The sequence below is a fragment of the Oncorhynchus mykiss genome, chromosome 9 (genome assembly GCF_013265735.2).
Source record: "Oncorhynchus mykiss isolate Arlee chromosome 9, USDA_OmykA_1.1, whole genome shotgun sequence".
In the NCBI taxonomy this organism is placed as follows: domain Eukaryota; kingdom Metazoa; phylum Chordata; class Actinopteri; order Salmoniformes; family Salmonidae; genus Oncorhynchus; species Oncorhynchus mykiss.
Window position 1 is genome coordinate 32,554,214 of NC_048573.1, and position 13,989 is coordinate 32,568,202.

Here is a 13,989-nt window from a genome sequence, read left to right on the forward strand (position 1 = left end):
TTCTGCTCATACGTATGAACTACACATTGACACATCCAGCCCAAAGCAGGAAGTTTAAAAAGTACTAACTAGTTGCCAAAGTTCTGGAGCATGTCTTTAAAGAGAGATTTGTATCTATCTCTCTTTACACTACACAAGTATCTCTCCTGGACCTAGTTTGTCATCAAAGTTATGTAGTGCCCTAAATGTGGCCCTAAAGGCCCTAAATGTGATCTATCACATCACTAGACAAAGTCATCTAGGACTGGGCCATGGTGTTTCTGGTTATTTTGCAGAAGGCTGACCTGGGCTCTCACAGGAACATTTCATTTACACAGTCTGTAAGAACTTATAAAATATACAAAAGTGGGAACAAAACAGAACCCTTCACCAAAGACAAAAACAATATTTTAGGACAAATATCCCCTACACTTCAGTGTTGCATTGACCAAACGTTAGCATATTGGGCAATAGGAACCTGATGTAACTTAACTTGCTGAGTCTCAAATAGCCCCGTCCCATTTAATAGCCAGCCAATTTCACATTTCAGCAAATAAACACCCGTTTCAAATTAACGCTGGATCTAAAGGTTACCATGAATTGTTTGAGGTTTAATGTTTGATATGTTAACATTAAATAATTCAGTAAATATACAAATATTATGGCAATCATCCATTTTTATCGGCTGTAAGACACTGCTAGAGCTGAGAACTGCTTGCTAACTGGCAAGCACAAAAACTATTTTGGGAGTACAGACCACTAGAAATTGGCAGATCGCCCTCTAGTAGTGAAAGTACGAACTGCCGGAAAGGCACAGTCAATGATTATCCTGTCAAGGAAAAGTTGTATTTTATTTTATACAGGCATACTAAGACAAAAGAAATGTGACACCGTGTGCAAATTATAACATATTAGTACAATAAAAGCTGGTATTAAACAATTAACTATACAAATTAGCAAAAGCTAAAATAGAAGCCTGTCTCTAGTAAGCGCCTGTTGTGTTCCGTGATTTAAGCAAATAAACGCCTGGGCTAAGTGTTTTTGGTACTTGTTCTTGCCACAATTAGCATAGCAGTGCACCATGTATTGTCCAATGTTTCTGTGTAGCCAACTCTGCTCCTCAGCATTTTCTTTCAATGTACACAAGAGGCTGCTAGACACAAAGATAAACAATTCTGTTCCCTCTGTCTGCATTGTTTATTTGACATTTTTGTAGAACAACGCTTTCATTGAAGAACCTCTAAATGTGGGCAATAACATGACAATGGCCAATACTACTTTATAGTCTTTTCAGTAGGCATGTTCTTTATATTTCATAATGATACTTTGAAAAAGTTAGCATTTGTAATCATTGTCATTTACTATTTAATATGAAGTCACAGTGAGGGATCAATGCATGACTCTAAAGACATCCTAGACATTAGCACATTAAGTTTGTTCCTCACTGTCAATATGGGTTTCTAGTTCATCTGCATTTGTCTGTATACAGAGGAACATACATGCCTGGCCAAATTTCCAATCACATTTCAAAGTACCTGAGATTAGGATTATAACATCAATGTGTAACTAACATATTATAAATGCTTACAAAAAGTAATTATAGGTTTGAGAATGAAGTCGCTTCCTTTATCCATTGAAACATGTAAGTGTGCAGGGCACACTATTCAGGTCTTATAAGACAGTAGCAAAACTCCACAAGTCCATTAAGGCCTCAGCCTTTTGTTTTGCTGAGAGGCATGCTGTTGAGACGTATCACGGCTATGGCCTATTCCATTTGAATGATGACATCCGTTTTCCTCAGGTTGAACCTTGTGATCAAATTAACATGATGAGAGCAATATGGATGAATCTGAAGGCAAAGAGTATGTGTAACATTTTGCTGCATTCTCAGTATCATCATTCTCTCTCCTGTTTTCATATCCTTTAGCTCTTTCCCCTAGCACCCACCCTTTCAGTGTCCACCACAGGAGGCTTCTGAGGTGAGAAGGGCTCATAATAATGAACGGAGCAAATGGAATGGCATCAAACACCTGGAAACCATGTGTTTGATGTATTTGATATGATTCCACTGATTACACTCCAGCTATTATCACGAGCTCGTTCTCCCCAATTAAGCTGCCACAAACCTTCTGTGTCCACAGATCTGAAAAGATAATACTATACTATAATAATACCAGGTCCCTGTGGTGATGGAGAAGCACCTGAATGCTCCCACAGTAGTCATTCATGTTAGTAAAAGATTACTTCTGAGGGCTGATAGGCAGGTTAAAGGAGACAGGCAAGTGGGTTCTCATTTCCGGGCCGCTACCAAGAATAGGTCACGGAATGGAATGCTTTAGTCATCTCTTCTGCCTTAAATGCTACAATTTCTCAATGGATTTGGAGTACATTGCCAATTTTTACCACTTTTGTGAGAAGCCCCAGTTTTAAAAGAGGGATGGCTTGCATTCAAATATGAAAAGGGCTAAATTTATCTTATAAAATATTGACTCAAATACAGCCAAACCCCTGCTCAGGTAACTTATCTCATTCCCACTATTTCACAGCGTTATCATCGTACTGCTACAGATAACCATATTTCCAGGGGCATAGTCTGTAATAATCTTGTGACCACATATTTGTATTCTGCTGTTCTTTAAATGTACCTTTATTTAACTAGGCAAGTCAGTTTAGAACAAATTCTTATTTAGAATGACGTCCTACCGGGTAACAGTGGTTTAACTGCCTGGTTCAGGGGCAGTTCGGGGATTCGAGCCAGCAATCTTTCAGTTACTGGGCCAACGCTCTAACCTCTAGGCTACCTGCCACCCTGTTATTGTTAGCCCAATCGGGAAACCGACTGTGGTAAACTCGTCCAGTGCTATTATTTCAAATATAACAAATGTGGATACCCCGACTGTTTTCGCAGAGGTCTTGGGCTGTTACATATCAACGTACGAAGTTTGATGTCAAAGGTTATTGTGAGGCTTGCGCAGCAAAAGCCCCAGCTTTAGTCTATGACATACTTCTTATTGAGGGGCTTGCACAGCAAAACCCCAGCTTCAATATTCAAAATACTCCTTATTATTATTTAGCATGCTACTCCTCCTACACTGTTTCAGCTAGAAACGCCGTTCAAACTTTTAAAATGTGCAGAATGGTCTCACTCGGGTTGCTTGCATAAAATGTTTTGATTATCTTTTACTTTTTCTGTTCTACATTTGTTTGTCCTTTTTTGCTCCCCATTGTGACATCATCATTTCCAACTGCCATTCACTGTCAATGCAAAAATACATTTGACACAAATCATCGACTTTGACCACTTTTCCATAAAGACAGAGTGTATGACATATTGGTCTACTTTTCTGTTATTCAAATCTGAAATAATAACAGAAATATCTAGTACAGATCTATAACAATATAGCTATTTTAGTAACAGCGTCAACATTTTCTGTAACTTTTTTGCAAACAACCAACATCTGACCAATACCACACAACTATGGACCACAACCACACAAATTCTGACCATCAAGTGACCACAACCACACAATCACTGACTAGAGGTCGACCGATTATGATTTTTCAATGCCAATACCGATTTATTGGAGGACCAAAAAAAGCCAATACAGATTAATCGGCCGATTAAAAAAATATATATATATATACAGTGCCTTGCGAAAGTATTCGGCCCCCTTGAACTTTGCGACCTTTTGCCACATTTCAGGCTTCAAACATAAAGATATAAAACTGTATTTTTTGTGAAGAATCAACAACAAGTGGGACACAATCATGAAGTGGAAGGACATTTATTGGATATTTCAAACCTTTTTAACAAATCAAAAACGGAAAAATTAGGCGTGCAAAATTATTCAGCCCCCTTAAGTTAATACTTTGTAGCGCCACCTTTTGCTGCGATTACAGCTGTAAGTCGCTTGGGGTATGTCTCTATCAGTTTTGCACATCGAGAGACTGACATTTTTTCCCATTCCTCCTTCCAAAACAGCTCGAGCTCAGTGAGGTTGGATGGAGAGCATTTGTGAACAGCAGTTTTCAGTTCTTTCCACAGATTCTCGATTGGATTCAGGTCTGGACTTTGACTTGGCCATTCTAACACCTGGATATGTTTATTTTTGAACCATTCCATTGTAGATTTTGCTTTATGTTTTGGATCATTGTCTTGTTGGAAGACAAATCTCCGTCCCAGTCTCAGGTCTTTTGCAGACTCCATCAGGTTTTCTTCCAGAATGGTCCTGTATTTGGCTCCATCCATCTTCCCATCCATTTTAACCATCTTCCCTGTCCCTGCTGAAGAAAAGCAGGCCTAAACCATGATGCTGCCACCACCATGTTTGACAGTGGGGATGGTGTGTTCAGCTGTGTTGCTTTTACACCAAACATACCGTTTTGCATTGTTGCCAAAAAATTCAATTTTGGTTTCATCTGACCAGAGCATCTTCTTCCACATGTTTGGTGTGTCTCCCAGGTGTCTTGTGGTAAACTTTAAACAACACTTTTTATGGATATCTTTAAGAAATGGCTTTCTTCTTGCCACTTCCATGAAGGCCATATTTGTGCAATATACAACTGATTGTTGTCCTATGGACAGAGTCTCCCACCTCAGCTGTAGATCTCTGCAGTTCATCCAGAGTGATCATGGGCCTCTTGGCTGCATCTCTGATCAGTCTTCTCCTTGTATGAGCTGAAAGTTTAGAGGGACGGCCAGGTCTTGGTAGATTTGCAGTGGTCTGATACTCCTTCCATTTCAATATTATCGCTTGCACAGTGCTCCTTGGGATGTTTAAAGCTTGGGAAATCTTTTTGTATCCAAATCCGACTTTAAACTTCTTCACAACAGTATCTCGAACCTGCCTGGTGAGTTCCTTGTTCTTCATGATGCTCTCTGCGCTTTTAACGGACCTCTGAGACTATCACAGTGCAGGTGCATTTATACGGAGACTTGATTACACACAGGTGGATTGTATTTATCATCATTAGTCATTTAGGTCAACATTGGATCATTCAGAGATCCTCACTGAACTTCTGGAGAGAGTTTGCTGCACTGAAAGTAAAGGGGCTGAATAATTTTGCACGCCCAATTTTTCAGTTTTTGATTTGTTAAAAAAGTTTGAAATATCCAATAAATGTCGTTCCACTTCATGATTGTGTCCCACTTGTTGTTGATTCTTCACAAAAAAATACAGTTTTATATCTTTATGTTTGAAGCCTGAAATGTGGCAAAAGGTCGCAAAGTTCAAGGGGGCCAAATACTTTCGCAAGGCACTGTATATATTAAAAAAAACATATATATATATTTTTTTTTAAATGTATTTGTAATAATGACAATTACAACAATACTGAATGAGCACTTATTTTAACTTAATATAATGCATCAATAAAATCAATTTAGCCTCAAATAAACAATGAAACATGTTAAATTTGGTTTAAATAATGCAAAAACAAAGTGTTGGAGAAGAAAGTAAAAGTGCAATATGTGCCATGTAAGAAAGCTAACGTTTAAGTTCCTTGCTCAGAACATGAGAACATATGAAAGCTGGTGGTTCCTTTTAACATGAGTCTTCAATATTCCCAGGTAAGAAGTTTTAGGTCGTAGTTATTATACCATTTGTATTTCATATACCTTTGACTATTGGATGTTCTTCTAGGCACTTTAGTATTGCCAGTGTAACAGTATAGCTTCCATCCCTCTCCTCGCCGCTACCTGGGCTCGAACCAGGAACAAATCGACAACAGCAACCCTCGAAGCAGCGTTACCCATGCAGAGCAAGGGGAACAACTACTCCAAGTCTCAGAGCGAGTAACGTTTGAAACGCTATTAGCCCGCACCCCCCTGCCTAATCTCGGCAGTTGATAGGCTTGAAGTCATAAACAGCTCAATGTTTGAAGCATTGCGAAAAGCTGCTGGCAAAACGCACGAAAGTGCTGTTTGAATGAATGCTTACGAGCTTGCTGATGCCTACCATCGCTCAGTCAGACTGCTCTATCAAATCATAGACTTAATTATAACATAATAACACACAGAAATACGAGCCTTAGGTCATTAATATGGTCGAATCCGGAAACTATCATCTCGAAAACAAAACATATATTCTTTCAGTGAAATACGGAACCATTCCATATTTTATCTAACGGGTGGCATCCATAAGTCTAAATATTCCTGTTACATTGCACAACCTTCAATGTTATGTCATAATTACGTAAAATTCTGGCAAATTAGTTTGCAATGAGCCAGGCGGCCCAAACTGTTGCATATACCCTGACTCTGAGTGCAATGAACGCAAGAGAAGTGACGCAATTAAACCTGGTTAATATTGCCTGCTAACCTGGATTTGTTTTAGCTAAATATGCACACAGTGTGTTGGGGGGCACACAGGCACACAGTGTGTTGTGAAATCTGTGAATGTATTGTAATGTTTTTAAAATTGTATAAACTGCCTTAATTTTGCTGGACCCTAGGAAGAGTAGCTGCTGCTTTGGAAGCAGCTAATGGGGATCCATAATAAATACAAACACAAACTTCTGCTATGGTCTGCACTAGCTCTGGTCCAGCTCTGGTCCTGGGCGTAGCTAGCTAGTAACCACAACCACATATTGTCTGACAACAACCACAACTACAAACCACACCACACAACTTCTGACACAACCACACAACTACTAACCACAACCACACAACTTCTGTCCACAACCACACAACTACTGATCACAAACACACTACTGCTAACCACATCTAGTGTCCACAACCACACAACTACAGACCACAACCACACAACTTCTGACCACACAACTACTGACAACTCAACTGCTGACCACAACTACTGACCACAACTAAACAACATCTGAACACAACCACACAACTGTTGACCAAAACCACACAACTACTGACAACAACCACACAACTACTGACCACAACCACAGCCACCTTGAAAGATGATGAAACTGAGGAATTATTCTGGTTGTAATATAAAGCCCATTTGTGGCTGATTGGCTGAGCCTGGCTCCCCAGTGGGTGGGCTTGGTGCCCCTGCGCAGTCACGTGAAATTCATAGATTAGGGACAAATATATATATTTAAATTGACTGATATTCTTATATAAACTGTAACTCAGTAAAATCATAAAAAGTGTTGCATGTTGCGTTTATATTTTTTATATATATATATAGATATATACAGTCGTGGCCAAAAGTTTTGAGAACGACACAAATATAAATTTTCACAAAGTCTGTTGCCTCAGTTTGTAAAGGAACATCTGACAAAAATATCTAAAGACACTGAAGCAGCAAACTTTGTGGAAATTAATATTTGTGTCATTCTCAAAACTTTTGGCCACGACTGTCCACTACCATTCAAAAGTTTGGGGTCACTTAGAAATGTCCTTGATTTTGAAAGAAAATAACATATTTTGTCCATTACATTAACATAAAATTGATCAGAAATAAGTGCCGACATTGTTAATGTTGTAAATTATTATTGTAGTTGGAAACGGCAGATTTGTAATTGGAATATCTTCATAGGCATACAGAGGCCCATTATCAGCAACCATCTCCTGTGTTCAACGGCACGTTGTGTTAGCTAATCCAAGTTTATAATTTTAAAAGGCTAATTGATCATTATATGCAATGATTTTGTCCAATTTGTCACGAAAATGCGGTGACGTGGGAAAAAGTTTCATGTTTGGCTTGATTGAACCAAATTATGTGGTAACTGGGAAGTGATTGGTTCAAATTGCTAGCCTTCGCATAATATGCAGGAAATTGTTAATTTTGAAAAACAATTGGCGATCGTAGAATCCTAAAAGCATATGACACCCTGGTGTGTGGTAAGTCCTTCGTATAAATGCATCATTATGGTGAATTTCCACTGAGGACTTACCCTGGTGTTTTACTAAAAAGGCTCAGACTTTTGTATTTCCACTTCCACTGCCCGGCTCCAGAGAGTGACTCACTGGGCCATGGCCTCCGATGACTTGCTCTGACTAGGAACCAAGGCAGGGTGGCAGGGTAGCCTAGTGGTTAGAGCGTTGGACTAGTAACCGGAAGGTTGCGAGTTCAAACCCCCGAGCTGACAAGGTACAAATCTGTCGTTCTGCCCCTGAACAGGCAGTTAACCCACTGTTCCCAGGCCGTCATTGAAAATAAGAATTTGTTCTTAACTGACTTGCCTGGTTAAATAAAGGTAAAATAAAATAAAAAAATAAAAGGCGAGGCCACTAGTACTTTTCAGCCAGCATTTAAATAACAATGGCTAACTGTGAACATGGTTTAACACTTTCCACAGTTAACACCTTCTCACAGAGCAACTGTATTGATCATGCTGAGTTCATTGGTTCTGCTCTTCTCAAGTCCTAAGTGTCAGCCCTAGCTATGGAAATTCAGTTCCAAAACAATATCACAAGACATTAACATAATCAGTGACGACACACTGGTACTGCTAAAATTAGATCTGTGAATGCCAAAGAGATTGAGGGGAAGGAGCTAGGGCCAGACTTACATTTCTCTTATGGCTTCCATTTTCTGTATGTACTGTGGAGGGCATTTGTAACCCCAACGCCTTCTCAATGTCTGTAAAAAAAAAAATAATACTCATAATAAAACTTCTTGCCATGGTACCACAGTGACATGACACTACAAGCATTTTGAATAATGGACAAGAGAAAGAAGAATGTGGTTTTTGCTACTTTCCAGACAACAGCTCACAAACTCAGAGGGGCATTACGAGTACCTGTGAGAATCTGGTCAATCTTTTCCACGACCATGTCGGCGTCCTCCTCAGAGAAGCACATGGGTGGTTTGAACTTGAGGACATTGCGATGAGGACCATCTGCACTTAGTAGGATGTGTTGTTCCTTCAGTCTGGGGAAACAGAGTTTGGAACTCCATATTTGTCCTAATGAAACAAGCATACTGCAATATCTGTTCTGGGTCTACAAGTCTCTTCTGGATCAATTACAATTAAGATTTTCAAGAGAAGATATGTTTCTTCACTTGAGGCCATCCCCCAAGTGCTGAACTATAGGTTAGGTTACTATAGTACAGCCACGTTTACACTGGGGTTGAGACAATGGCTGTCAATGACGAGTATGCCCAAACATTTACATAACCGTTGAGTTAACACTACAACTAGGAGGAGGTGCCCAACAATTTTTGGTCTTAATATGCTCATATAACTGCACTTAGTTCATGTGTGCTTCTGCATTGCTCAATTTATAAACTTTTATTGAGATCATTACAATACGACACATCACCGGTATCATGTGATGTTTGAAACCTAAACCAACATGGGCCTCAAAAATACTCACAGAACTTGATCCTAAAAAAATAAGTCAGAATCCATGGCAAATTGTGAATTAAAAACCTTATACTTGATTTGAAAATGTGCTATTTGATTTAACATGATTCTAATTGATAAAACATGCTTCTATGTGTGATTTACACGGCTTGATAAATGTGAAGACATTTTATAAACTGTGTTTAATCTCATTTTAAGAACTGACCATATGCTAAAATGCCGTATAAAAACTAAGTACGTTTTATAAATGTCTAAAAATGGCCTAAATGAGTCACTCACTTGTAAATGATGTCCTGAGCTTCCGCTGTAGCAGGGGTCAGTTTCACCCGATCTCTCACAAGCTCCGCCCCAACAAACAGGCCACGACCCCTATCAGACATTACATCATCACAGTCTGAACCCTGACACACACACAGAGCTTTTGTGAACCTTTGTCATGTTGAAAGTTACCAGCTGCATTTCTAAGAATCCTCTATAGGTTTCAGGGTAATTTGACACTGGATATGTACATTGGCATATTGTAGTGGTGAGTGATAGGCACCAACTAGAAAAATGCAACTGATATAAGTATGGACTTTTCCTAAAGGAGCCTAAAACCTACTCAACCCGTTTGAATACAATGGGAAGCCTATCTACCGCTGATTGCACATCAGCATGCTAAGTTGAGAGCCTGTGAGAAGGGTTTTGTGCATGCAGTAGCAGTCAAGTTAGCATTTTTACATAATGGGAAGGATAACAAGACGGATCAATCGATATCACAATATGCCTTGCCATGTCAAATTATTGATATTGGTGCCCATCACTACTAGTGGTAAAAGCATTGGTATTGTGTATATTTGTATATAGATCAGTGGTTTCTTCAGTGTGCACAAAATGTTTTGTAATTACTTAAGTCAAATTATTCCGTGTAAATTTACAGCTATTACTTGCCTAAGACTTTACAATGCGATATTGTTTAAACCCCCCCCCCCCAAAAAAAATAAATCTGACTAAAAACATTATTGATGTTGTATATCTGCAAATACCGAAACACAACTGTGACACCCAAATACATGATCAATGGTCAATGTGTAGAGCTCTAAGCTATTGCAATATTAGGGAGTCAGTATCAGGCTCAGATGATAGGTCTCTCTCCCCCTTAGTTAAGTGAGTAGACCTACTTGATATTTCTTGCCAGTGGATGTTTTTCCCTGTGTGTGTCAAATCAAATCAAATCAAATGTTATTGGTCGCATACACATATGTAGCATATGTTATTGTGAGTGTAGTATAATGCTTGTGTTCCTGGCTCTAATAGTGCAGTAATATCTAATAATACACACACATCTAAAAGTAAAATAATGGAATTAAGAAATAGAGAAATATTAGGATGTGCAATGTCGGAGTCCGGAGTATGAATACATACACTACCGTTCAAAAGTTTGGGGCCACTTAGAAATGTCCTTGTTTTTGAAAGAAAAGCACATTTTTTGTCCATTAAAATAACATCAACTTGATCAGAAATACAGTGTAGACATTTTTCATGTTGTAAATGACTATTGTAGCTGGAAAGAGCAGATTTTTTATGGAAAATCTACATAGGCGTACAGAGGCCCATTATCCGCAACCATCACTCCTGTGTTCCAATGGCACATTGTGTTAGCTAGTCCAAGTTTATCGTTTCAAAAGGCTAATTGATCATTAGAAAACCCCTTTGCAATTATGTTAGCACAGCTGAAAACTGTTGTTCTGAAGCATTAAAACTAGCCTTCTTTTGTGGGTTCAATTACAGTCTCAAAATGGCCAGAAACAAAGAACTTTCTTCTGAAACTCATCAGTCTATTCTTGTTCTGAGATATTATATATTTTTGATTTTAGATTCTTCAAAGTAGCCACCTTTTGCCTTGATGACAGCTTTGCACACTCTTGGCATTCTCTCAACCAGCTTCATGAGGAATGCTTTTCCAACAGTCTTGAAGTTCCCACATATGCTGAGCACTTGTTGGCTGCTTTTCCTGCGGTCCAACTCATCCTAAACCATCTCAATTGGTTTGAGGTCGGTTGATTGTGGAGGCCTCCAGGTGGAAGTTAGGAAACAACATCTCTACCCCGCTGATCCTCAAGAATGGGGCCCCACAAGGGTGCGTTCTCAGCCTTCTCCTGTACTCCCTGTTCACCCATGACTGCATGGCCATGCACGCCTCCAACTCAATCATCAAGTTGCGGACGACACTACAGTGGTAGGCTTGATTACCAACAACAACGAGACAGCCTACAGGGGAGGAGGTGAGGGCCCTCGGAGTGTGGTGTCAGGAAAGTAATCTCTCACTCAATGTCAACGAAACAAAGGAGATGATCATGGACTTCAGGAAACAGCAGAGGGAGCACCCCCCTATCCACATCGACGGAACAGTAGTGGAGAAGGTGGAAAGTGTAAGTTCCTCGGCATACACATCACGGACAAACTGAAATGGTGCAGACCTCACTACCCTCTGGAGAGCCTTGCGGTTGAGGGCGGTGCAGTTGCCATACCAGGCGGGGATACAGCCCGACAGGATGCTCTCAATTGTGTATCTGTCAATGTTTGTGAGGGTTTAGGTGAAAAGACAAATTTCTTCAGCCTCCTGAAGTTGAGATGTGATGGTGTGGGGGTGCTTTGTTTTAAATTCAAGGCACACTTATCAAATCAAATTGTACCATACACATGGTTAGCAGATGTTAATGCGAGTGTAGGGAAATGCTTGTGCTTCTAGTTCCGACAGTGCAGTAATATCTAACAAGTAATCTAACAAATTCACAATGACTACCTTATACACACAATGTATGGGGATGGAATAAGAATATGCACATATAAATATATGGATGCGCGATGGTGGTGCGCGACCCTCCCACTCTGTCTGCCGTATTCTGTCTTTGTTCTTGTTTCCTTATTAGGATGCCGGTGGGTGGAGTTGAGAGGGTCGTCAGCTTCATGGGAAACACCTGGGTCAGGTGTCTCCCAGGACAAATAGACCTCTTCCACATTCATGGAAGAGACTCTCTCCATGCAGACATCTTTGTAGATTGTGTTGTGGTTCTTGGTGGCCGTTTGTTTGCTTTGGCACCTTTCAACACCCTGCATTATCACATTCATGCATGCAAACACTCACTTACACTACTGATTACTGATTACACACACCATTGTATATTTTCCTTAGTTGCTTTAGTTAATAAATATATATTTTGTTACTCCTTATCTCCACGTTGTCTCCCTTTGTTACGGGCTTTGAGCCGGTTCGTGACAAGTGGGGGCTCATCCGGGATCTTTGAACTATTGGTTTGGGAGACTGTGGAGGTACGTGTTTGGTTTGCATATTGTGTTTGAGTTTGATAGGCCCAGTATTGGTTGCCTTTGATGTTTGGTTTGTGTGCTGCGTTGGAGAGAGAGCTAATGGTTAGTTTCCAGGCCCTGCCTAGCCTGGAAACTCTTGTTCTACTTTCTGTTGGGAAGTCCGTCTGAGGAGGTGAGTAAATCGGCTGTGTACCTCGGTAGGAGATTTGTGTAGGGTAGTGGAACTTGCTACCCGGAGCTATAGCCTTTTTCCCCTGATAGGCTTATTGACGTGTTTCAATTTTGGACATGTTGGGCATGGTTAAATGTTATTTTTGTGTGGTGTCTGTGGACTGAGCAGTTGTCTCGGGGGCACATCCGTGGCTTGGTGGAATTTGCCAGCATGCTGGGGAGTTCTATTTCCTTGCCAGCGGGCTACAGTGTGTAAATACCCACCGCAAATCTGCACGAAGACTAGGGTTGAGTTATTGTAGGTTTTGGGGAAGCTCCGTATCTCGTCCCTCTTCTGTGGTGCTCAGGGTGATTGTCATTTCTCTGGTTGTGGTCTGATGTGCTCAGCAGAGGGGTTGAGCAAGATTATTTATGACTATGGTGTCATGTAGACAAGTTCATTCGCTTTCCATCAGAGGAACTGTTAGAATTATGTACTAAAGAACAGCTGTTGAAGATCGCTGAACACTACAAGGTTAAATTATTGAAATTAGTGATTCTGTTTCGTTGGAAGTGACTATGAATCGTTGGAAGTGACTATGAATCGTTGGAAGTGACTATGAATCGTTGGAAGTGACTATGAATCGTTGGAAGTGACTATGAATCGTTGGAAGTGACTATGAATCGTTGGGAGTTGTAAAAATTAAGGACCCTGATGTTCTTTTCGTTGGAGTTTGTAGCTGTTGTGGTCTTTTGTGCCATGTTCCTGAATGTTTACGTGACTGACCATTGGTTGGGGTTGTCAAGTTCTATCTTTCCTGCCTGGTCTTGTGTTCTTTCCTCTTAAATATTGCTTCCTATGCGCAAAGGTTGCTGAGGTCTGGGGAGGAGGAGGTTGGTTGGTGCAGGTGGAGGTGTGAACACATAACCCCTCATCAATTTGGGACGCAGAGGCTGTGTCAATTTGGGATGCAGGGGCTGTGTCAATTTGGGTCGCAGAGGCTGGTATGTTGTTCCGGGGTCCTTGTTGGTCCCCGGTTTTATGGGGGGGAATGTGACGACCCTCCCACTCTGTCTGCTGTATTCTGTCTTTGTTCTTGTTTCCTTATTAGGATGCCGGTGGGCGGAGTTGAGAGGGTCGTCAGCTTCATGGGAAACACCTGGGCCCGGTGTCTCCCAGGATAAATAGACCTCTTCCACATTCATGGAAGAGACTTTCTCCATGCAGACACCTTTGTAGATTGTGCTGTGGTTCTTGTTGGCCTTTTG

General features: G+C 40.4%; 1 protein-coding gene across 1 annotated transcript in view; it reads right to left on the reverse strand.

Annotated features, from left to right (window-relative positions):
* Positions 1-1,145: 1,145 nt before the first annotated feature.
* Positions 1,146-13,989, reverse strand: part of etnppl (ethanolamine-phosphate phospho-lyase) — a 38,966-nt gene continuing 26,122 nt past the window's right edge. Inside the window, exons 10-13 of the mRNA XM_021615425.2 lie at positions 9,541-9,630; positions 8,695-8,825; positions 8,464-8,534; positions 1,146-1,787 (exon numbers count right to left, since the gene is read on the reverse strand). Of these exons, the coding sequence (XP_021471100.1) occupies positions 1,683-1,787; positions 8,464-8,534; positions 8,695-8,825; positions 9,541-9,630 (397 nt within the window). The 3' untranslated portion in view covers positions 1,146-1,682. The remainder of the gene's footprint in view (positions 1,788-8,463; positions 8,535-8,694; positions 8,826-9,540; positions 9,631-13,989) is intronic.